This window comes from Anguilla rostrata, chromosome 4 (assembly GCF_018555375.3).
Source record: "Anguilla rostrata isolate EN2019 chromosome 4, ASM1855537v3, whole genome shotgun sequence".
In the NCBI taxonomy this organism is placed as follows: domain Eukaryota; kingdom Metazoa; phylum Chordata; class Actinopteri; order Anguilliformes; family Anguillidae; genus Anguilla; species Anguilla rostrata.
This window is the reverse complement of record NC_057936.1, coordinates 16,922,776-16,946,069: the sequence shown is the minus strand read 5'-3', so window position 1 is coordinate 16,946,069 and position 23,294 is coordinate 16,922,776. Positions and strand designations below refer to the sequence as shown.

Below are 23,294 nucleotides of genomic sequence, written 5' to 3'. Positions count from 1 at the left end.
CATTCCAGGAACACAAGTTGCAGTCATACTACGGTGAAATGGATCATCTATCTGTAAAGAAACAAATCATCAGACACGTGCCCAGAATGTACCCGATTTCCACAGCCAAAAGCTGAACATCAATATTCTGAGCAATCAAAGCCTTTTAAAACAGCCATTCAGTACTGAAGTGCCCAGCTGGTTTAAAAAGGTCCCTCATCTCACACAGCTGGCTTTTGATCAATCAGGTCCATCTCTTGCTCATCTAAGGGAAGGTCTTCTTCATAGGTTGAACTATGTAAAGGTTTTTTGTCTGAAATGAGCTATAAATGACTCAAGCGACCCATTGGCCAATCCAATATATGAGAAATACGGCACCTTTAAGTTGAATGCATCACATTACAGCAGGCTGCTAAAATCTACCACCGTCTCAATACCGCAAATTAACAGTAAAATGGCAAGACGACCAATAATTATGAAGTACCACATCTCTCAAGAGTGTAATCACTGTAATGGGATTAATGGACGGAATTAGAAATACATTACTAAAACTGAACCACTCACACATATGAATTTAATTAAGCTTCCGCTGAGGATCCAAGCCCATATAAACAGGTCTGACCTCCTTGTTGAAGAGAGCCCATTACATGTCATTAGTGCAATGACAGTCAGGGTGACATGCATGTAGGTGTCCCCCTAGCTGAGAAGATGTGACAGTGCAACACTGTCGCAGTCTGCTGGTGTATATTCCATCGCAGGCACAGGAAGAGCCACATGAAAGGTAAAGCAGGTCTTTTCCCTCAGCTTAATCCCCGACTCCCTGCAGTCAAATTGTACGGTTCCAATGTCACATCTGAGACACACCATCACATTCACGCAATCCATGGCATTCATCGAAATGTCAGCTTGAAAAATTGCAAATTGCACTTGTACCAAAGGTAAAATAAAAGGTCCCGTTAAGTGGCTATAATCAGCCCACTGTCGGTATTGACTTTGATTGTAATTCAGTGCACACGAGTACTACTACACAACAACAACTTCGTATTTATGGTCCATTTTATTTCTCGTGTAATAGCAAAAACATAAAAATTTTAATTACAGATTTCATTTTTTCCATAAGGACAGTTAAGAGTTCTTTGTACAGGAGGCGGGAGGCTGTGGGGTTGCAGAGCGCAGTGCGAGGGCTCAGTGGAGCCTGCTCTTCTTCAGCGTGGACGAGTCCCCAGAAGCCCTGCGCTTGCGCGACGGCGTGGCCTGGTTGCCGAGCGCGTCGTTAGGCAGGTCCGGCGCCGCTCCTGGCAGAAAGTACAGCTCCACTGCGGGGGACGGCTCCTGGAGGGGACGCAGCATGCAGGGGGATCCATTACAGAACGTGTACTGGGGGACAGTGCAGGCGTGCGCACAGACTGCTCTCTCTGCAGGTCTTTTTGCTTTATTTACAAAAAATATCTACAAAAGTTCTAAGTTTACCTAACATGTATATTTCAACCGAGCCTGACATTTTTTCATTTTTAAGTTGTCAGGAAAAAGTAAAAATTTGTATTGCGCCTGAGGGGAGTATTTAGCCAGAAATATATTTGTGGGCTGCCTGAAATTCTGAACCGATCCCACTTCAGGTTCTTTGCAATCGATGTCCACGTTTTTACATGAACCTCTGCTATTTCCCCACCTCCTGAGTTACATCTCTGTTGCATATACCAAATAATGAATAAAAAATCAAGCACTCTCATCGCGTTTGCCCCTGGGTAGACTCCCTTCAATCCCCCCCCCCCCCCTCACCTGCATCAGGTACACTGCGATGTACTCAGGCTTCAGGCACTTCACCCCCTGGGCTGCGGCCTCCTGCACGTCCACCCGGAAGTCCCCCGGCTTCAGCTGGCTGAAGTCTGCAAACAGGTGTGTAGTGTCTTTGTAGAGGGCGGGGGAGGGGCTCGGGAACACCTAAAGAGAGGGGCGGGAACACGGGCCAGTTTTACTCCAGAGCTAAAGGCACTCAGAAGGGATTTCCTCACAATGGGGTTTAGTGCGAGGAAATACGCAACCGGAAAACAAAAACATTACCCTTTTCATGGAATTACAACAGCATAACAGAACTGTGTGTTTGCAAACGCCAAACTACATGGGCCGAGAGTCGGGTGGGGACGGAGGCAGAGGCAGAGTCGCCCTCACCTTGGCGCCGCCAGACTGCAGCAGCCGCCGGAATCCCGCCTCCCGCGCCTGGTCGATATTCAGCATCACCCTCCAGCCGCTAAAGGCTCCCTGCTGTGGGGACATGGAGGCGTTAGCACAGGGCAGCGCGCGCACGGTAATGTGACCGTGCAGGCGACGGGCCGTGGGGGCCGCGCCCCTCAGGCGCCGTGCCTTTGTTGAACGATGGAACGCACGGGAGCGGCGGGCGTACCTCTCGCCCCTGCTGGCCCTGCAGGGACCTCCTCCACCTGAGGGCAGCCAGCGCCAGCCTGCGCTGCTGGAGGTTGATGTTGGGCAGGGCCTCCAGGATGCAGCTGCTGCCCCACTCGTAGTCCTCCTCCTGAAACACGCAGGGAAGTGAAGAAAAGGACCGTATGGTGCTACTGTAATAAAACCTTAGCCGCAGCTAACGGGAAAGCTAACGCTAAGCTCAGAGATGAAGACGCACACGTGCGGAAGGGGGGGTGGGGGAGGCGGGGCTGTGGCCTCACCGGAACGAAGTGCCCGACGGCGCGGCAGGCCTCCAGGTAGGAGCGGTGCAGGATCCACTTCCCGGCGGCCATGGCGGCCAGGTACTTCTCGTTGCGGAGCGGATGGCCCACTATGATGTGGGAGCAGCTGGGGTCGAAGCACTGCTTGTCCAGGACCACTCCTCCTACGAGGGGGGGACAGATGGGAGGGACAAGCTGTCAATCAGCTGCTCGCGCGCACGCCCACAAGAGTGGACTGTGGGAGGGGGAGGGGCTTAAGAGGCTCACCCAGCTCTTCTATCAGCTGGCTGTAGTCGATGCGCTCCTGGGCGCTGAGGGAGGACAGCTGGAATCTGGGCGGCTCCGCGGCGTCCGCCTCGCTCTCGCCTTCTTCCTGCAGGAGGAGAAACTGCAGCCTTAGTGCCGGTGCGAGAGGAGACAGGAGGCGAGGACAGGCAAGCAGCGTGAGCAGGCTCCTGGGGAAACGAGCCGCGGCCTACCTGTGGCTGGGGCTGGGGAGGGACGAGGGGGTTGGCGATGGGGAAGGCGATGCTGGGGGCCTGGGGGGTGAGGACCCGGGGCTCGGCCTCCTCCCCGGGGGGCGGCGTGGGCTTCCTCCCCATGTGCTCGTCGATGACGTCGCAGGCCGCTGCGGGACGGGGGCGCCAGAGAGGAGAGTCATTTTCAGGATGCAAATATGATCCCATAACCCATGCATAACAAATGCATTACAGCAGGCCTATCCATCACCACAAACCAATCAGACACTATCCACATATCAACATCTGAAACACAGACAACCAAACCACCGAGCAGCATAATGCTGGACTCAGCTACACTCCTAATAGGACAAAAGCAAAACAATTGTGAGCTGTAAAATTGTAGTGTTCTAAAACTTGCTTAATAAAAAAAAATCCTAGTGGTATAGAGGAGTTAAAGGGGAGTAACAGGGAAAGTTTTCCCAGGCTCTAGCAGGTCCAAGGTGGGATGTGTGTGTGCGCGTGCGTGCGTGCACAAAGGGGGGGCCCATTCTCATATTTTTTTCCCTCCACAAATAATTTGTGGATCTGTCCCGGATGGTACATGATGGTACTACAGGTGATTCTGGAATAGCAGCGGTATCCCACATTACAGCAACAAATTACCCACCGGCCCGAGCCCACTCACCCATCTCCACCAGCTCTGAGTCGGTCATGGAGTCCCTGATCTGGAGGCCGGAGGGCGCGGCGGGGCCGGGCAGGGGCAGCGGGTCCGAGTGCTGGGACGGGCTGCCGGGCCACTGCAGGTTGTCGGCCAGCTTGGCGCGCTCCTCCCGGGCCGTGGGGTCGTCCCACACGATCTGCTCGCTCTGCGACGGCTCCGTGTTGGCGTCCGGAGGCACCTGCCGAGAGAGCCTGCGGGGGCGAGGGGGCTTTAGGTCGACTCTGAGGTGTGCATTAAAGCGTTTTAACTCACAGCGGTCAAGCACAGCAAGCAGACTAGGCTGATTATCCACTTATATCATGGTATTGCAAAGATTGAAATTAAGGAGGGTTCTATATTTCAACAATTTCAAAATTAATCTTTTGGTACAGCACTTTAATGTTGTTTACTAGGCTTGGTATCATTTCAGCATGGTTGCTATGGTTACATAAGTTGTAATGACCCGGCAGGATGAATTTAGACTGAATTAACTTGACCTGACACTGTTTAAGCCTCTCAATCAGAATCAAGTATTCACCCAGACCATGGTATGATATAATATAATCCCCGCTAAATGAGTACAATGTAATGCAATAAAACCCCTGCTAAGTGAGTTTAATATAATGTAATATAATCCCTGCTGAATGAATGTCATTAAAGAAATCCCAACACTGTAATGTACGGCAAGGGTGACATTAAGAGGGCTTGTGTGTGGTTTACTGGACATGTACTAAAGACTGAAGGTCAGAGGTCGTTTCTGTTGGTCGTACCGCAGCGCCTCCAGGGTGCGGCTCCTCCCCGACCACCCAGCCCGACCCGCGCTGTCGGGGGTGAGGGGGCGGGAGTCCGAGCCCCCGGACCCGAGCCTGGAGAGCCGCGCCGAAGCGCGCCTCCCGTTGGAGAGCGTGGTGGCCGACATGATCTCCTGCAGCTGCCGCTGAAGGCTCTCCCTCATCTCCAGGGCTTGGGCCAGGTCTGAGGGGACAGCGGGAGCAAATGAGAGAATGTGATGAAGCGGTTAGCAGCTAGCGGCTAGTGCAGCACATTTACTGCCCCGGTATTTCAGGTTCAAGCGTGGATTAGCCCTGAGAAAAGTGCTTTGGACATTTTAAATCCTTTTCCACCTATTGCAGCTCCTGCAATAAATGGTATTCATCAAATATACAAACATCATTAATTCATGAACTGTTCATGGCAATTTACAGCTCTGAGGGAGCCTGGTATTTCAAAGATACGTTTATCAAGTGAATGCAGTCAGAGAACACGTCGGCGAGCCGTAACGAGGGCACGGCGTACCTCTCTGTTCTGTGCTGTTATGAGCGGTCACCTCGTTCTCAGGCTCTCCATTCGCAGACAGGGACTGAGGAGACAGAGAGAACACAGGTGTTGGTACTATACGGCTCTATTAAAGAGCCACCCGGCGCTCGGCAGGGACGAGAGGCGAGCTCGGGACCAGGGACCGGAACGTTACGAGCTTGGCAGGCATGGCGGAACACGTAAAGACACTCAGCCGTACCACAGCGGACGCACTCAACCGCTGCTTTCTTCCTTTTGTCATCACAGAGAATAAACTTGTTTACTAGGGAGCACCTGAGCTCCACTTCAAGGCTACCGCCATAAACACACTTCACAGCAGCTATGGGCAGATTCAGTTAAGACTCTACAGTGCCGGAGCAGCATGGCCCCCATATTGTTGCTGACACCTATACAGAAGCTCGTCAGCCTTGCATATCACAAAGAAGCTGTTCCAGCCACTTTACATTCCTAACGCTTTTCAATGCTTCACCCCTCGGGCTCCATTAGATCAGGCCGACTGGCGGACCTCAGAAGCCCAGACTGCTGGTTCATTGGAACATTGATGATTTCATTCCTGACGCGAGGCCGTTTCCAGCGCGACGCAGGGACAGGAGGCGCTCGTGGGGGGGGGGGGGGGGGGGTTGATGCGTACCTTGTCTTCCAGAGCCTCGGTGAGGTCCAGGGGCTGCGGGCGGGCCAGCGGGGGGGACCTCTGCGTGCTGCTGGGCACCTGGCTCAGGTTCAGGCTCATCTTGGGGTTGTAGGTGAAGGGGTAGAGGGACTCGGACACGCGCCTCTGCTCGTCCGCACACTGCCTCACAAAGACAACGAGGTCTATGCAGATACAACTCGCTGTTTCTCTGTTCTGAGCCGCACGACCACATAAATGACTGTAATCTGCGCTGCTGTAACCCTCAGCAGTCATTAAGCCCCTATAATTACAACACACAACTTGTATTCTTTATATCCATCACAGTTGTACTGAATGTCCCCATTTAATTGTTTGTGGGGGAAAATACTCTAGGTTAAGCATTTGGAGAACAATTCCGTGGGCCCTAATATCTGCACTGTTTAAGGTAACACACACCGCTAATATTTCACTCAAGAACAAGTTCAAGAACGTGTGCATCGGTGTAAGCACTGTAAGTCTGAAGCTGAGAACTGAAGCTCACCAAAACTGACACACGTCACACCACACTGACACGTATGTAAACGCTGGCATTAGACACTGCAGAGACAGACTGGTGGTGGTACAGCCTGTGAAATCGAAGGCCACCCTCTCCAGCGGGAGCGCTTGTGTGCAAAGCTCCTGTTAGCCGCCCGCTACATCGGACGGTGCGACCGACGCGCGGCTACGTACCGCCTGCAGCCAGTGCTGAGAGACCACGTGCAGGCCCCTCTCCTTCACCGCGCGGTACTCCCGGCTGCTGTCCCCCGCACGCCCCTGGTATATGTAGTGTGTCACTGAGTCATCGCAGGACCACCTGAGAGAGAGCAGAACAGCAGCTGCAGCACCGTCACTCAGCACAACAGAGACACTCCGCACAGTGAAGGGGAAGGGTCATTCATTCAAAAATAATAATAATAATAAAACCAGGTTGATAAAGTGTCCCTTTTCAGTTAGCTTAACAGAGTCACACTGGCATGAACTGAACAAAGACTCTGCTACGTATAACATTAAAGCATGAAAGCCATTAGGACGCACATGTACATGTGACACACACGGTCCTAAATGAGTGAGGTGCCTGCTGCAGGTGAACTGCATGAGAGGGCCCCACCTGAACTCCGCGCCCAGCGAGGCCGCGATGGCGTTCAGCTCGCTCTGCTTCCTGCTCAGCTTCTTGCTGACGCAGATCACCACGCCGACCAGGAGGGCGGGCTCCTCTGCTACCTACAAACCACACCCACATTACGCACAGACCGGCCCCAGAGAAACAAGCGCACCAGCTGTGTACACTCCGCAGGCTTGCAGAACAGCAGGGATATATTGGCCAAGCTGTTCCTTGTTGGATTTGGCTCACTGATTTGAGTGTGGACAATTAATACCTGAATATAATGCTTCTACACCTGCATAAAAGAGTGTGTAAGAGTTTGAGAGTGAGCTGTGCGAGTGTGCGTGCAACTGTGAGAGAGAGAGAGAGAGTGAGTGTCAGAGTGAGTGACATCCTGCTGTGCTATGTGAGTGTGTGATATTTGTGTGAAAGATCCCACGAGTGGCAATCTGCGGTGCTGTGTGTAAGCGGCACGTCTGGGTGGGAGATAACGTACCGTGTGTTCCGGCTCTGGCTTCCTGCTCAGCTGAGGGCTGGCAGTGAGGGCAGCCAGGTCGGCGTTGTTGCCGCGGGCGCTGTTGGCCAGGGCAACCTGCAGGTTCCTCTCGACGACCTCTGTCAGCGGGGTCGCGACCCCTCGACTCCCTGGCGTCTCCAGGGCAGCCAGCGCGTCCTGCACACAAAACCGCAGCTTGAACCACACATCCTGGAACAAGGGGCTTTGCCAGTTTTGGTTTCAGAATAAGTAAAAAAACTAAAGGCACATCAAGTAAACACAGTGGAAAATAAATCATCATCTACACCAGTGGTTTCAAAACAATTTTTGATCTGGGGACACCCACCCAGGCTGAAAGGCATCCAGGAGACCCGCATCATGACTTAAAAAGGGTTATATTTAAAATTTATTTGAAAAAATATATTTTTAAATCAATATGTGCCATTGCATATCATGTCTGTCCAGGCACCCCCTACAGTACCTCCAAGGACCCCCAGCAGGCCGCGTACCCCTTATTGAAAACCCAGGATCCACTTCGTTACTTAATCTACAGCGTCTCAGTGCCTTGTCAAAGGCAGCGGTCAGATTTTAAATGGACGTTCACCTTGACGTTGAAGACGGGGGCGTAAAGCTTGTTTCGGCACAGGAAGCGAGAGGGCGTGTCCAGCTGCAGGGAGGGCTCTCTGCAGGGCGTGCTCTTGCCCTCCTGCCCTGGGGTAGCGCCCCCTGGCTGCGGGCCCTGTCCCAGCGCCGAGCGGAAGGCCTTGCTCTGGAAGCGGCCCACGTCCAGCGGGGTGACGCCGGCCCCGCCCTGCGGACCCAGCAGGGGGAGCTCCAGGGAGGCGTGGGGCAGGGGCTCGGGGATCTTCTGGGAGCCCATCACAAAGCTCTCTTCCTCCCTCTCTGAGGAGATATGAGGGGAGGGCGGGAGTCAACCCAACACAAATGCAAAGATACACACACGGGTACGTACGCACGCACTCACGCAGCCATGGATACACTCACCTGCATACACTACACACTACACACACACCCAAGGACACACTCGCCTGCATACACACAAGCATACATACACACACGCGCACACACACACCCAAGGATACACACACAAACCCACACACAGTTTCACACTTTCAGAGTTAAAATGCCCACTTCACAGCGTCAATGCTGACAGACAGCCCCATCACACACCGTGAACAGACACACCCACTGAAATCGTGCCAGAATGCAGGGGAAGACTACAGGAATGACCTCACTGCTCCCCCGTGCCTGACCTGGAGAGGGAGGGAGGTCCACGAGGAAGCGAGCCTCGTCCGGCCGGCGCCCCCTTCTGGCCGACTCCAGCACCCAGCGCATGGTGACGGCGGGCAGCCCCCACTTCTGCGCGGCCTGGTACTTGGTGCCCTCCGGGGTCTGCAGGACCAGGTGAGTGCTGGCCAGCATGCCCTTGCGCTGGTTCTCCGTCCGCACAAAGTAGTCCTGCACACTGAGAGGGGAAACCAAGCACAGCTAGGAGCTAACGGCTAACGACAAACAAAGCTTCTCAATACATGCACTGTAATTCACTCAACACTTGCTCTTGGCCAGGGTGACTTGCAATTTCTCAGCCAAACCAGACGTGTCATTTACTCTTCATTCATTTTTCATTTATCAGCCTGAATCAGTAGACGCTTTGAAATTTAAGCCTCCGTCAGTGAGTTTCTATTCTGCCTCTTTGTGAGTGATCCCTGCCCATTTTTTCATCAGTTTTTCATGATTGCACACACTAAGCTAGTTTTGAATGCAGTGGCTGGGTACATTCTTGAATATGACTTCACATGGATATTTAGTGGGCCAGTGCTGAAAGCTGCTGGGTGAGACAGGCAGCAGGGGGGGGGGGGCGGCTCACCTGGCTCCCAGGTGCTTGGCCAGCAGGACGAGGGACTCGCGCTCGGCGCCGGTGAACTGGCTGAAAGAGAGCACGCAGCCGGCGAGCGGGGCGCTGCCCTCCTGCACGGCTAGCGGGGTGAAGAGGGGGTGGGAGTGCAGCTCCAGCACGCGCTGCTGCTCCACGCACAGGGCCTGCGCGGGGCGACGTCACACTGCGTTAGCCCTCACGCCCCCCGCAGGCGTCCGCTCTACATGAATACAGCGCTAAGCGGCTTTTGATTTCAACATTTTAAACATCTCGCCGTTTTCCAAAAGTCCATTTTAAAGTTGGACTTGCATAACTCTTAAATGATCCAACCTTGAATGCATCTGTTCTATCTGTGGTCACAGAGGATGCAGAACCGATACTTAGGCTCTCTCAGCTTTATGCCAGACCAGCGGTGTCAAACTCCAGCTCTCCCATTAGCGATTTCCTTTCATCAGCAGCCAATTAAGGCCTTGAGGACAAAGTGCGTGGACTCTTTAGCCAATCAATGACTTAAATAAATCACTTGTGCTGAAACACACCAAAAACCAGCAGACACTGCAGCCCTCCAGGACAGTTTGACACCCCTGAGCTGGATGCTGGAGAGCTGGAATAATCCTGTGAGTGCCGTAACATAGCGCTGACAGACCTAGCCGAGTCTACCAGCGCGCGCCCCGCCCTCACCAGCCAGGTGTCCGTGGCGACCTCGCCCACGGTGGCCTCCACCTCGCAGCCCAGCAGAGGCACGACGGCGTAGTGCGCCACCGCCCGCGTGCTCCTGCCCAGCACCTTCCCGCCGTTCTCCAGCACCAGCACGGACAGCTGGGCCTCCGCCTCCGACGAGAAGCCCGCCAGCAGGAAGCGCTTCCCCTGGAACAGAGCCCCGTCCTCCGGGCCCTGGAGGGTGGAGTCCTGCGGCGGCGGCGCGGGGTCGGGGTCCGCGGGCTCCGGCTCGGGGGCTAGCGTACTCTGCCTCCTGCTGCTGCTGCCGGCCTGAGGAAGCTCCACTAAGAGGGAAAGACTCCATTATATGAACTGCGCAGTGACAGACGCTGGCAGGACAACAGCATCGTCTCTGCTGTTTTTGCACTCAAAATGCGTGTACTTCGACAAGTGTGTACAAACACGCAGCGTGTTAGCAATGTACAGAGACAGCAACGTTTACGGTCTCTGCGCATGCGTTTCAAACAACCACCATCGGACCACACCCACATATTTGGCGGCCGGTGGCTGTCTGGCAAACATATAGGGTCAGCAAATCAACAAGAGTACAGACTGTCTATGGCATTCTTAAATTATGAAAAGAGGTCATGAAAAAATGCTAAATCTTAAAATAAATAAAATGTTAATGATACCTTTTGATGCTTCATGCTCTCAGTGCATATATGAGCCAAGGCTATGGCTGTAAAAACAGAGATCCTTACCCACAGTCTGGTCCTGGTCCTGGTACTGGGACAGCAGCTCCTCCTCGGCCCTCCTCTTCTGGACGGGGCTGGGGGTGGTGGCCGGAGGAGCCATGGAGGAGGAGCTGAGGCGTGGGGGAGGGGCCCGGGGGAGGGGCATCTCCAGGGAGGCGGGTGTGGGGGGCAGGCAAGCGGGGTGGAAGTAGCCCTCCTCAGGGAGCAGGCAGCCCCTGGAGAAGCTGTCCAGCAGCCACTGAACCGTCACCACGTGGGGCCTGCTCAGAGAGACAGCAAACCGCACCACAAACACACACACAAGTGTGCACACACGTGTTACAACTCCACACAAGCGCACAGATTTCAGCTTCGCTTTCAGGAGGCCAGTGATGTTAACCTTCAAAAATCATCTTGCTAATATTTAATTATTATATTTAATTAAGAATAGCTTTACTTATCTACCACCATTTATACATTAAAATGCAGCTCAGTGCTAAGAAAAAAGCAAATGTCATTAAAACCAAAAGACTGAAAAATAAAAAAATAAATAAAAGCTAGTTGAAGGCAAGATCTTAAAAAATGAGTCTTGAGCCATTTCTAAAAACTGTGCTGCAGTTGCCTGACGAACAGAGACTGATATATTCCTCCCCTGAACAGCAGCGCAGAGGGACCTGACAGATGTGATGCGCTCTGACCTGTGCGTGGCCTTGGACAGGAAGCTCTTGAGGTCCTGGTCGGGCTCCCCCATGATGACGTGGGTCAGGTCCTCGCTGGGCTGGTTGAAGCGCAGGCCGCCCGCGCCGTTCACCAGCCGCCGCAGCTTCTCCAGCTTCTTCCCAGAGAACCCGCAGAGGAAGAGCTGCCCGGCGACCGGGGGGGGAAACGGTGATGTCAGACACGGCCGGCCCTGTTCGGTGACAAAGGCTCCGCCCCCCCGAGGGCACTGTTCCTAACGATACCAGGTTTCTAATCGTGGGCCTTCCCTGCCTTGCATTCAAATGGGCCTCAGAAGTCTGATGTAATGCAGAGCGAAACCTTTACCCATATGTGGATCTCCAGATCAAAGGATAATCTCTCTATGGAGTAACTGAATGGGAGTTTCACATAACGGTCCCCGTCACAGTGTGTTATTTAAACTGGCGTTTTTATCCAGACATATTTATCTCTTAAATGGCACTGGATCAACTGAACTCCAATGCCGCTCTGCAACCAATATAAGTAATTTAGTTACAATATTCAGAATTTTTTTTAGATTATAAAAGAATGGGTGATGGCTAGCGATACGCCCAGCGGCTTGCGGCCCGCACTGACCTTGCAGCCGTCCAGCAGGTCGTCTGACGGGCAGGTGGTCGTGTCCAGGGCGTCCAGGGCGTTGGGCGTCCCCAGGCAGCTGACCGAGGCCGTGGTCTGGGCCGTGTCGTTCGCGGAGACCAGGCTGATGTTGGAGATCTGGCTCACGCCCAGCACGTGCGTGGCTGCTGGAAGAAGAGAGGCGGTCATGATCAACGGCAAACGCAGCGGGTGAGCTGGGTCAACACAGCCCCCTCACTGCGCCAACCGCACGCAAACTCTAGTCGGCTGCCCCGCTGTGCGTGAAAAGCGAGATGTTTCCGGGCCTCACCGTTTTTCCGGTTGCCTGTGGGGGTGGAGGTGTTGGGCTGGCCCTGCTGCTGGTTGCCGGTGCCCACCCGGTACCGGCTCTCGTCCTGGCAGTAGCCCTTCTCGATGCTGTCCTGCAGCCAGTTCAAGGACACGCAGTACACGTTCCACTTCTTCGCGCACTCGTACTTCTGACCTGAAGAAGCAAACAAGGACTAAAACAGCCATCACACTACAACTCTGATTGGCCTTTTCACACCACAATCCCAATAAGCTGCACTGCACCGATATCTTCATCAGCTTCTCAACAGAAGCATTTTCATTAAAAATATGTGTCTGTGTCTTTTTTACTCTGATTTTAGGGTATCCAATTAGCCATTACCTCTTTGATCCACTGTGCCTCCATGGGATAGAGGTGCTAATACAGTGCTAACTCAAGAAAACCCTGCAAACAAAACCCCTCCCTCCCCTGGTGGGACTCCCCAGTCAGCGCACTACCGTCACACCCTGATATTATACTTTTAGAAGAAAATTGCGAACAACTGTGAGAAGAAAGGCTCTGAGTAATTTTGCATGCCTGTAAACTTTGAGTGTAAGATACGTGCCGGTCCAGGATCAGCTCATAGGGCAGCGTACAGAGAGGAGGAGGAGGAAGAGGGGCACCTTTGGGCTCGCTGACGATGAGGTGCGTGCACTCGTTCATCTTGAGCTGGCCGGTGTAGCGGGCCCCGTGCTCCTCGCAGAGCCGCTGCACCTCCTTGCGCTCCTGGGTGGACAGCCCCGTCACGCACACGGTGCAGCCGTGCAGCACGGGGCACAGGTGCTCCTCCAGGGGCAGCTCCGTGTGCCGGAACAGGCTGAGAGAGAGAGGGCCTTTCAGCATGAGGGCTGCTTCAACATCATCCAACCACTGCAGCACCGGTACTCAAATCCGGATCCCCAATCCAAATCCGGCCCTGGTTTTCTTTCCCCCCCAGGTAATTAGTGTTACTGATTGGCCAAACTGTAACCACACCTGACTTCCAGGTAAAAGGAGGATGGAAAACCAGCAGTTCTTGGACCATGAGGACCGTGACTAGAGTAACAGGGCACTACAGTCTTACAGCAGCACCCTCTTGTTTCATCACTGACTTTCTGAGCTGACCACACACTTAAGTGACTACCAGCTTTCCTTGTCAAAACATAGTCAGACACAAATTTAAATGATGGAACAGTTTTTTCTTCTTCAGAGCTTATGACTGGTGTAATGGACAATGGGAAGTGTGTAACATACGAGCAAACACTACCCTCCCATGCTAGTTATCTTGAGACACTTCTCAAACCCTCCCACAAACCACCAGTGGCCTGACAGTTTCTAACTACTGCTATAGTCGTATAACAATATCGACCATTACGCTCTTATACCATCACCGCAGTCATATAGAAGTACCACTATCACCCTCTTATTCCATCACTACAGCTAGACAGTAATATCCACTACCATCTTTATAAGCATTTTTAACATGAAACATCGGCTGCCCTCCCTCTCAACACCACCAAGGCCACTTTAAAGAACAACAATGAACAAATGAAATAAACTGAAGACTGACTGGGAATGTTCAAAAATAAACAGGCACACATTTAAGCTCTTTCACTTAAATCACTGATGTTTGGAATAGACCAGTGTTTGTTATAAATATTTTAGAAGCAGCTACATTTGTGGGTATCAGAAAGCAGACTGCACTAAATGCTGAGAATATTTACCATTTCAAAACCTGAAGGCTCATACAAGCCAACTGTACAAAATGGTGGTGAAGACAGAGACGCGGTTACCTGTCCTGGGACTTCTCCCAGCAGGCCTTGACCCAGGTGGGCAGCAGAATGGGCTTGCCCAAGCTGGCAGACACCAGGTACTTCTTGCTGCCCACCATGCCCGCCACCAGGTGTGTGACAAACACGTTGAGATTCCGGGACACGCGGCCACCCATCAGCTGCACCAGCTCCAGCACCTCCTCCTGGTGAGGGACACGCACTTCATCACTGACACTTTAACGGGACTGTCTCTCACACACACAGTCACAGACCTTGCCCTGGGACGGCCTCGTTTTCACCACACGCAGCTGAAGATGTGGTGTAAATGTGCAGGAATGAGACCCGCTGGAGCCAGAAATCCTAAGTGTGACCGAGAGACCAGAGGAACACCGCAGGTGACCCATGAAGCAGACACCAAATGGCGTGACGATCTCTTTTAGAGTAAACCTTGCCTTTCGCATGGTTTCACACTAAATAAAGCACTTATAACCCTACAGTTTTTACTTATAACAACTGACACTGACCTCAAGAGCTGAGGATAACAAGTCATCAAAATTACTAGAAGCATGTTTCCAAGGATTCCTTTCTAAACAATTCAGGAACCATTTTCATTTTGTTTCTGATTACAAAACAAGTAACAAACAACGCTCCTCTTGTTTTGTGTACAAACTAATCTTGTTTAAGCACTAGGGATGTAACAGAACCCTGAAATAACGGTATGATTCCTAAAAACAAAATTATGTGCTAACATATGAACTGTGGTTCACGTGTTCGATTATTGGGATGAATGGTAAATGGTAAATGAACTGCATTTATATAGCGCTTTTATCCAAAGCGCTTTACAATTGATGCCTCTCATTCGCCAGAGCAGTTAGGGGTTAGGTGTCTTGCTCAAGGACACTTCGACACGCCCAGGGCGGGGTTTGAACCGGCAACCCTCCGACTGCCAGACAATCGGTCTTACCTCCTGAGCTATGTCGCCCCCGACATAAAACGACATGAAACGTCAGCTGTTTTCGAAATAATTTTTCGGTACACAAGATCTGCCTACTAAGGACGGTGCAAGGCCCAAACCTGCTCACAAGGTAGGTTTGAAGGGAAAGGGAAATAATATGTAAACTATCCCCAGTGTTTCAGCATATGAAATCTAGCTGAGGTGTATACAGCCAGTGAGGAAAACACAGTAACGGCGGCTCACCCGCTCCTCCTTGTCCAGGTTGGTGCAGGAGACAGTGACGTCGGCCATGGCCATGTTGTAGACGGGCTCCTCTGCCTTGGGCACACAGCACTGAAGCTGCAAGCAGTAGAGAACCACCAGCGGGCTCACCACTCTGCAGCCCAGCTATGCAGGGAAAGAAAGACAATCATTTCATTTTTCTAATTATCAGACCTGTCAAAAATCATTACATGCAGCTGAAGGCATATTCCAAGACTGGTATCTTCAGGAAAAACAGATGGACTGAAGAAAACCATACAACCACTGTGGTTGAATTACAGCCTTTTGCATATTACATTATTTTCCAGTGGAGAAAAAGACATATTTGTCATTGGCCATTGTTGGGAGTAATACAATAAGACATTACAAATATCCTTTCTCTGCACAAAAGCCACTTTTACATCCTTGTGCAGTGCTTGGAATCATCGGTGTTGCGTGCGTGAGCAGCAGTGTGAGGAGCACACACCTTCTTGCAGTGGTAGAAGGCAGGACTGGAGAAGTTGCTGAAGATGTAAAGAGACTTATCATTGTGTTCCATACGCAGCACAGCCTCCTCATTCACAGTCTGGAGGTACTTTTCTGACTGCAGCTCCAGGATGGCCTAGGACACAGGAGAGGCAGCCTTGGTACAAGTACTGTAACTTGTGAATGTACGCAAGTATGCATGTATGTACATGTTCACTACTGCCGTAGTGATGCTTTAGTTAGTATTTGTTGGGTCTATGAAGTGAATAGAGAAATATATCGCCAGACTCGGCGATATAGTTTCTTTATTAGGCTACGTTAAAACCACTAAAGTCAGGGTTCTTACCTCATAAGCCTTGACTGCTAGTTCAGATTTTCGCCGATTTGTTTCAACAAACTTCACGACAAATCCCTCTTTTTCATTTGCCATGTTGGACATCTTTATTAAGAAAGTCAGAACGTGAGAATCAGAACACTGCATTAAAAAATCAACTGAATATGTTTGTTCATACTGAAGCTGAACGAATTAACAACAACAACAAAAAACTACTGTCAACAATACAATCACAAACAAGCAGCTAGCTGACAGCATCTTGGTCACTTGCAAGCTGGCTATCTAGTGAGGCACAATTATAGCTTGAAATATTCAGTGTTGAATGTTCAGTACCTTTGGTACCGAGACCGCTTCAACTTATGCAAACTGTATTATTATACATATTATAAACTTTCTTGCTGATCATGTGCGGCCTCCTTGTACTACAAGACAAAAAACATCATTTCGTTACCGTCAATCTAAAGTAGGCTACTTGGCTAACTAGCTAGGAGGTAGACCATAAGTCTTTTGGCTGTGTCAAAGCATAGCTAAAATAAACATTCATGCCATTCACGTTCTCTTGAAGCGTTTAGTAAAGTTAAGTGATCTAACCAAAAAATTACTTCTTAAGGTTAGCGCTACCTTAGTCTAAATTGCCTCAAATTTTCTGACCGAACTAGCTAAGCCAATTAGCAACGAGTTTACGTTATCCTGAAAAATAATTCAGCTATAAACAGGTAAACACAAATAAACAGACTTACCAATTCCCAAAATATACAAAACACAGCATTCGAAATATACGTTGTATATATATACTCATGTGTCTAAGATTTACAAGCTAGCCAGCTAGTTAACGCATACAGCTGACAGCTCGCGCTTCACATTTGCAAGCTAGCATCATGGAGCTACCTAGTATTCGTGACAATGACGACAGAAAACAAGCCTCCTGGTAGCCATAATTCATCACTGAATTAAAGTTATGTAATCTACCTCGCTGAATACATAGCTCGTTCTTAAAATAGCGAACACTGCACGTATGTAGTAAGAATTTATTTGCCCCGTAAATTCGGTTTCAGCCATAGACTGTATAAAGATTTCAGCCTATGTTTTGGTTCTCTCAGATTCGCGCCAATAGTGGTAGACGGAAGCTGGAGTGTGTGGGGTCCTCTATGGTGCTGCTAACGTCATTGTTTCAGACAGAACCCGTTTTCTCTGCTCCTTTGTTTAATTAACCTGCTCTTTGGTTATCTTAATGCAAATCGTAACAATTTTCTGTATAAAGTTAACAAGGCATAAATGCGGACACTTCAGGTAGCTCGCGCAGTCAAAGAACAGTTCTACGATATGGCGCACAGAGCTGTGGTTCCTGGACATGCTACAGTCCACAGCACGTGAACTTACTAGTGACTAGAGTATGCCTGTGAGCAGTTAACCGCATCATGAGGATGCTGTGAACGAGTTCACAGTTTTACGCAGTCATCCACTTTTATGCAGTGCATGGGGCTAACGTTTCAGCCGTAATCCCGAGAAGAGTGATGTATTCTTGGGCGATATCACAGGATTTCTGAAACTTTGCCTTCATCAAGCAACTGCATGTTATTTGCTAAGTGATATATATTGTTAAAAGTATGCATTTGGACAGTGACACAATTCTCGTTTTGGCTCCATACAGCACATTGAATCTGGAATGAAACAATAGCCGCGTTTCCACCGCAGGAACTATACCCCGGAACTAGGAACCTTTTGAGGAACTCAGTGCGTTTCCACCGCAGGAACTAGGGTCTAAATTTAGTTCTGGGGGCTTTGTTTTACCCCCCAAAACGTTCCTGCTCGGGGGGTAGTACTTTCCGAAAGTACAGGAACCTTTTGGGTGGAGCTTGCAACGCTGAACATTTCTGATTGGTCGAGTACTCGCAGCACTTGTGTTGTATTTATTTTCCGCCATTACCCACCATGTTTGAAAATATGCCGGCGCAACCCGATTTATTTTCATAATAACTTCAAATCAAACTTGTATGTTATGCGGCGCAGTAGCCTAGTTTTGGTTATAGCCTGCCAACGTCTTGGAATTATAACGTGTGCTCTTCTGTTCTTTTCTTGCTTTAGTATTCGTTTTATAAAATGCTAAGCATTCGTGCTGGGACAGCATATTACGTACTAAAACATTCAAACGGATTAATTCGGTTACTGAATATTTTCTTCCGGATTTTCTTTGTTAGCCCATTGTAATTGAATCAAAACGTTTGATACAGTTATGTGAGGTATGCGGTAGTTCTGCGTAATTCACATTGGTGATACAGTAAAAGCAAACTGGAAATCACCTTCCGCACTTTTTGTCATGGTAAAATAACAGGTTAATTCTAGTAATAGTACCTTTAGCTTTTTCAGACTGCCGTAATTTTACTCTGCCATTCTTCAATTTCACAAAAAGACCAGGAAGACTATGGACTAATTTATGGTGCATGGTTCGCATCTGGAGGGCACACTTCGCTGCTCGGCTAGCAGTAACTCCGAAGGAAAACAAACGGTGGCTGTACCACTACTAATTTAAAATTTCACGCAAGTCCGAGTTTTCGTTCTATTCTTGTCATTTTGCGATTAGCCTATATAGAATTGACGATGAGAAAGTAATCAAACAGCAAATTGTTTACAACGTGTGCATGTTTTCTGCTGTTGTTGCCAGTTATATTGGAAATGTGAATGCATTCTGTCGCTTCGGATGTCAAAACATGAAAGCGAATGTTCGCATGAAAACATAATGAATGTGTTTGAGAGGATATATAAAACAGTTACAATCTGACTATTGGTCTGTTATATCCTATTTGTTGCATAACGGTCCAAGTTCAACTACCAACGACAGTTTTGCTGACAACGGTAAAATATGCCCAAACGGCTGCAGAAGAATATTTCAATTCCATGTGATTAAATCGATAAAAATCAATAAATACAAAAGTAACCATATATAGTCATTGTTGGCAACCCGTTGTATATAAGTGGAATAAACCCCTCCGGGCTGTCCCGGTTATTAGAAAATAATGTAGGCTACTTCGGTGCTAGTATGGGGTTACAGAAAAAATCATATGACAGATGGACCGACGACAACGTCGCTTTTCCATACGTCAGTGGGCTAATTTGCCTAATATTCGCGGGACTTTAGACCCCGGTGGAAACGCAGACAGCCATTGGCTGAAGGAACCTTTTAGTTCCTGGTAAAGCAGTTCCTGGGACTGAAAGTTCCGGGTAATTTTGGTGGAAACGCGGCTAATGAATATAAGGTTAAAGTGCAGACTCTAAGCTTTAATTTGATGGGACGGTCTATGGATGGGACCTATATTGGGAGAACCCTGTCAGAATTACAGCCTGTTTTATTCAGTTCCCCATTTTTGGGAATCAAAACTAATTGGACAGTTGGCTGCACAGTTGTTTCTTGGCCAGCTGTGTGTTGTTGCATCATTAGTTCATGCACAAAAATGTCTTGGCACAAGTACTGTAAAGTGTGAATGTATACAAGTATGCATGCAATATGTATGTGTTCACTACTGCCATAGTGATGGTTTAGTATTTGTTGGGTCAATGACAGTTGTTTTTCAGTGGGAGTTTCATTTGGAACCTGTTGCTGTTGTCTCTCACATCAGGATCAAAGAAGTGTCAATGGCAACAAAGCAGGCCATCTCTGAGGCTGAAAAAATCAAAATAAATCGATTAGAGGCACAGCTTGAACATTGGGTGTGTCCAAATCAATGGTTTGATACACTGTTAAGCAAGAACGTACTGGTGAGCTCAGCAACAGCAAATTATCTGGTAGACCACAGAAGGCCATTGTAGAAGATAACTGAAGAAAATTTTGAATTCAGATGAAAAGCCCCCTTTCAACTGTCAAACAAATCAAGAACACTCTCCAGGATGTAGGCATAGATGTGTCACAGACTGCCATAAAGCAAAGACTACAGCAGCATAACCTCAGAGGGTTCACCACAAGATGCAAACCACTGGAAAGCCTCAAGAATAGGATGGCCAGGTTAGTGTTCGCTAAAACAACCAAAAAAAGCAAAAACAAATGTAGAGTTCTGGAACAAAGACTTATGGACAGATGAATATTATAATGAATGCATCTGGATTAATATATTTCTCCACTCATTTATTCAGGGTTTTCCTTTAATTTGTCTCCCATCTGTACTTGCCAACATTGCGCCTTTGTGTTGCTCTATTCAACAAATTATTTTTGGATCCCATGTGATATTATAATGAGCATACAGAGAACTGTATTACTTGTTTATTTGGAATTCACACTTTTTGTTGGGTTTTCCTTTAATTTGTCACCTGCCTGTATATGCTGCAGAGCTGTGCAAGCCTGTGTCATGGATAATGAACAATTCTATCCATGACAAGGCAGAAATAAGCTAAAAAGGAGTAAAATAACATTCATGTCTGAAGTAATCCTTCGAACAATAATCAAGTCTCAGAAGACTTATGACAAGGTAGAAGTTTCCTTTCATTCACAATTTGTGTGTGGATAATCACAGCATTGCCTAATCAATTAAAACAGCCCAATATAATGTGTCAGTTATGGCTCTAATAAAAATATAGAAGGAAAAAAAGATACTATGGATTCCCTTTGTTTATTCTTAAAATTTTATGTACAAGTGCGACCGATTTATTTTTTTAAATGTACATTCAATATAGAAAGTTTATATACGGCATATTACATGAACATTTCACAATTGCACTAGTCGTTCACATAGTTTTATAATCAGAGTTGATATTATTGTTCCTCTTTTTTGTCTCTGCTGAAGCTTGTTTGTAAAGGTCATTATTAACTAGGTATAAATATTCTAGTGCTTTTTGCGGTCTGGAGAAGGAAAACAATGTACGAAAGGTTTTGTTTATAGAGGAAAGGACAGAGCGACAGTAAAGAAGTGCAGAACTTGATCACAAGTATAACATGGATGAGAAACTGCCAACAGAGCAGCGTCCACCACGCCCAGAGCTGAGCAGACAAGGGCCAGTCTAGACGTCCATTCTGTCTAAACACTCCGCTCCGTCTAGCTCTTGCCAGAACAAGGTAACGGCAATAAAATACCACAGCTGTGAGAATTTCTTTTTCTTTTCCATACAACACTATAAAACAACAATATAAAAAAAATTAGGAAAATGATTCATATCAGGACCACAGTCTTGTAAACCGACAAACATCATGTTTTAAGTACTGTAAGGAACAAAAAAAAAAAAGTTGCCAGGATCCACTGCACACAGCTAGGCTGGGCACTTCCTGCAAAATCAGGGCGTGGCTAGGTGGTACTGGTCAGGGTAGGGCAGTCTCTCAGAGCCATAAGCGGAGGAAGAGAAAGAGGGAGTCAGGTCCAACATATGATGACATCTTCAGTCTTCGGTTGATATTTCACACGCACAAAAAAAGAGTAAAAAATATATTAATACAAAAGTAAACTATGCTCATCTTGTTGGAAACAAAGGAGGAAAGAACAAAAAAAAAAAAACAGCGCAAAAATGTGCCGTTTATTTAAAATTAACAAAAATAATGCTAAAGAAGAGAGCGGGTGCTGTTTGGAGGACATTTTGTTGGGGGATGTGGGGGGCGGGGACAGTCTTCGTGAGTCTGTGAGCCGGTCCCTGCCCCCCCGTCCTCTTCCCATCTTTCTCTGTGCTGTACAGTCTGAACGGAGCTGCATCCTAGGTACGCGGGGCAGTCTCTCTGCTTGGGTGCATCGGTCTGTCCGTCCGTCTGTCCGTCAGCCCAGGTCCCCGATGTCATTGTCCACGGGCGGTGGTACGCTGGGCATGACCGTGGAGCCTGTCCCAGCCGTTAGGTAGCCCGCTACTCCTGGACCTGGGGGTATCGAACGCAGGGTAGTTGACACAACACAGAGGACACACGCAGGGTTGACAGGTTCACATAAGACAGTCAAAGACAGACCTGCTACTGTGGAACACACAGACAACTAACAGTCTGGCTCAAAATTACTGATCATTACTGTTGCTAGTTTCACAAGGTTTTAATGAGACAAACTATGAACTAAGGCGATATGTTCATAGCCATTGTAGAACTTGTCACAATGTACAAGCTATATTAAATTGCATCTCATGTTGTACAGCCATGCATGGCACCCTTTTATTAATGACCAGTTTCTAAAACAATTCATCTGGAGTACAGAGAAAGCAAGCTCTTGTCTGAAGGACTCTGGGTCCTCTTTGCTCCACTAAGTGGCACTGCTGAGCATTAACATGCATGGCAGAAATTCTACTGGATAGCAGTTCGAGGCGATCTAGAGCTTACCTAAGCGGGCTTGCAAGTCACAAATAGGCTGTGTCCATCCAGCGTAACAACCTGCTTCTAATAAAATCTGTACTGGCTCAAACCACTCCTACTCATTATGAGTTATCTCCATCCTTGTACAGTAACATAATCGTTTACTGTGTATAATCAAAAGAATTCGAGTCACATTCACTGATACTAGTAACATAAACAGTATTGTGTTCATGGGAGGATGATGAATCAAATCAAATGGGAAAAGAAATCAAATGAGTGTAATGGTATCTAGTGTAGAGGGATTGTCTGCTGAGGGGCAGATTTCTCTACTGCAGGTGGACTTGGACACACTAAACACTGGCGTTTAGCTAATACTCCTGTTCCATTGTTCAGTAGTCCTCGTTGTACTCTCGGGCAGTTCTGAGTTTTTCACTGTTGCAAACAGGTGCTTCCAACGTATCCTCATCTCCACACTCACGCAGGCTCCTGATTGGTACTTGCCAAGCATACAAGCATTTTAAGGCCAATCACGGTACACTTAGGAGTTTAGATACATCACACTCATTCCCACAAACCTCTATGTGAGAGAATGAATACGTCTTACTACCCCATCTGTACCAAAACACCCAAATACTGTGTAGGACAATTCTCACTTATAAACTAATTAGACATGCTGTTAAGTACATGCAAAAATACACATGCAAGTTCACATGCCTGCTCTATGCATCACAATATTACGACAAATTCTCTATACTGACATCCCCTAACACAGTGTTGTGGAGGGCTACTGTTCCCCTTGACACTGATAGTGCAGACAGCAGAGACTCTTATTGGATCCCTGTTCAAACACTGTACAACTTATATCCTCACTTATTAATCCAATCCCAATGGCCTACTGTCCCAACTGTTGGGACCTGAAACGGCGCCATACTCTGAGCCCATCACTTTCAGGTCCAGTCTACTACG

At 48.6% G+C, this 23,294-nt stretch overlaps 2 protein-coding genes across 4 annotated transcripts in view; both read right to left on the bottom strand.

The window, feature by feature from the left end:
• Window positions 1-1,017: 1,017 nt before the first annotated feature.
• Window positions 1,018-17,341, bottom strand: topbp1 (DNA topoisomerase II binding protein 1). 3 transcript variants are annotated; one of them, XM_064330978.1, is made up of 28 exons: window positions 16,825-17,341; window positions 16,097-16,189; window positions 15,752-15,886; window positions 15,268-15,411; window positions 14,091-14,272; window positions 12,942-13,135; window positions 12,301-12,474; window positions 11,991-12,157; window positions 11,375-11,538; window positions 10,704-10,957; window positions 9,964-10,286; window positions 9,274-9,446; window positions 8,660-8,871; window positions 7,990-8,288; window positions 7,386-7,562; window positions 6,896-7,008; window positions 6,478-6,601; window positions 5,770-5,928; window positions 5,118-5,181; window positions 4,592-4,796; window positions 3,807-4,033; window positions 3,140-3,288; window positions 2,928-3,033; window positions 2,661-2,824; window positions 2,381-2,509; window positions 2,149-2,241; window positions 1,759-1,920; window positions 1,018-1,311 (listed from the first exon to the last, which is right to left on the bottom strand). In XM_064330978.1, the coding sequence occupies exons 2-28, from the start codon at window positions 16,187-16,189 to the stop codon at window positions 1,165-1,167; spliced, it is 4,533 nt and encodes a 1,510-aa protein (XP_064187048.1). In that variant the 5' UTR covers window positions 16,825-17,341; the 3' UTR covers window positions 1,018-1,164. The 3 variants fall into 3 exon arrangements, with proteins under 3 accessions (XP_064187048.1, XP_064187050.1, XP_064187049.1); XM_064330980.1 differs by having other exon boundaries at window positions 11,991-12,154; XM_064330979.1 differs by having other exon boundaries at window positions 16,973-17,341.
• Window positions 17,342-20,663: 3,322 nt separating this feature from the next.
• Window positions 20,664-23,294, bottom strand: part of LOC135254092 (dnaJ homolog subfamily C member 13-like) — a 59,253-nt gene continuing 56,622 nt past the window's right edge. Inside the window, exon 57 of the mRNA XM_064334045.1 lies at window positions 20,664-21,908. Coding sequence (XP_064190115.1) covers window positions 21,811-21,908 — 98 coding nt within the window. The 3' untranslated portion in view covers window positions 20,664-21,810. The remainder of the gene's footprint in view (window positions 21,909-23,294) is intronic.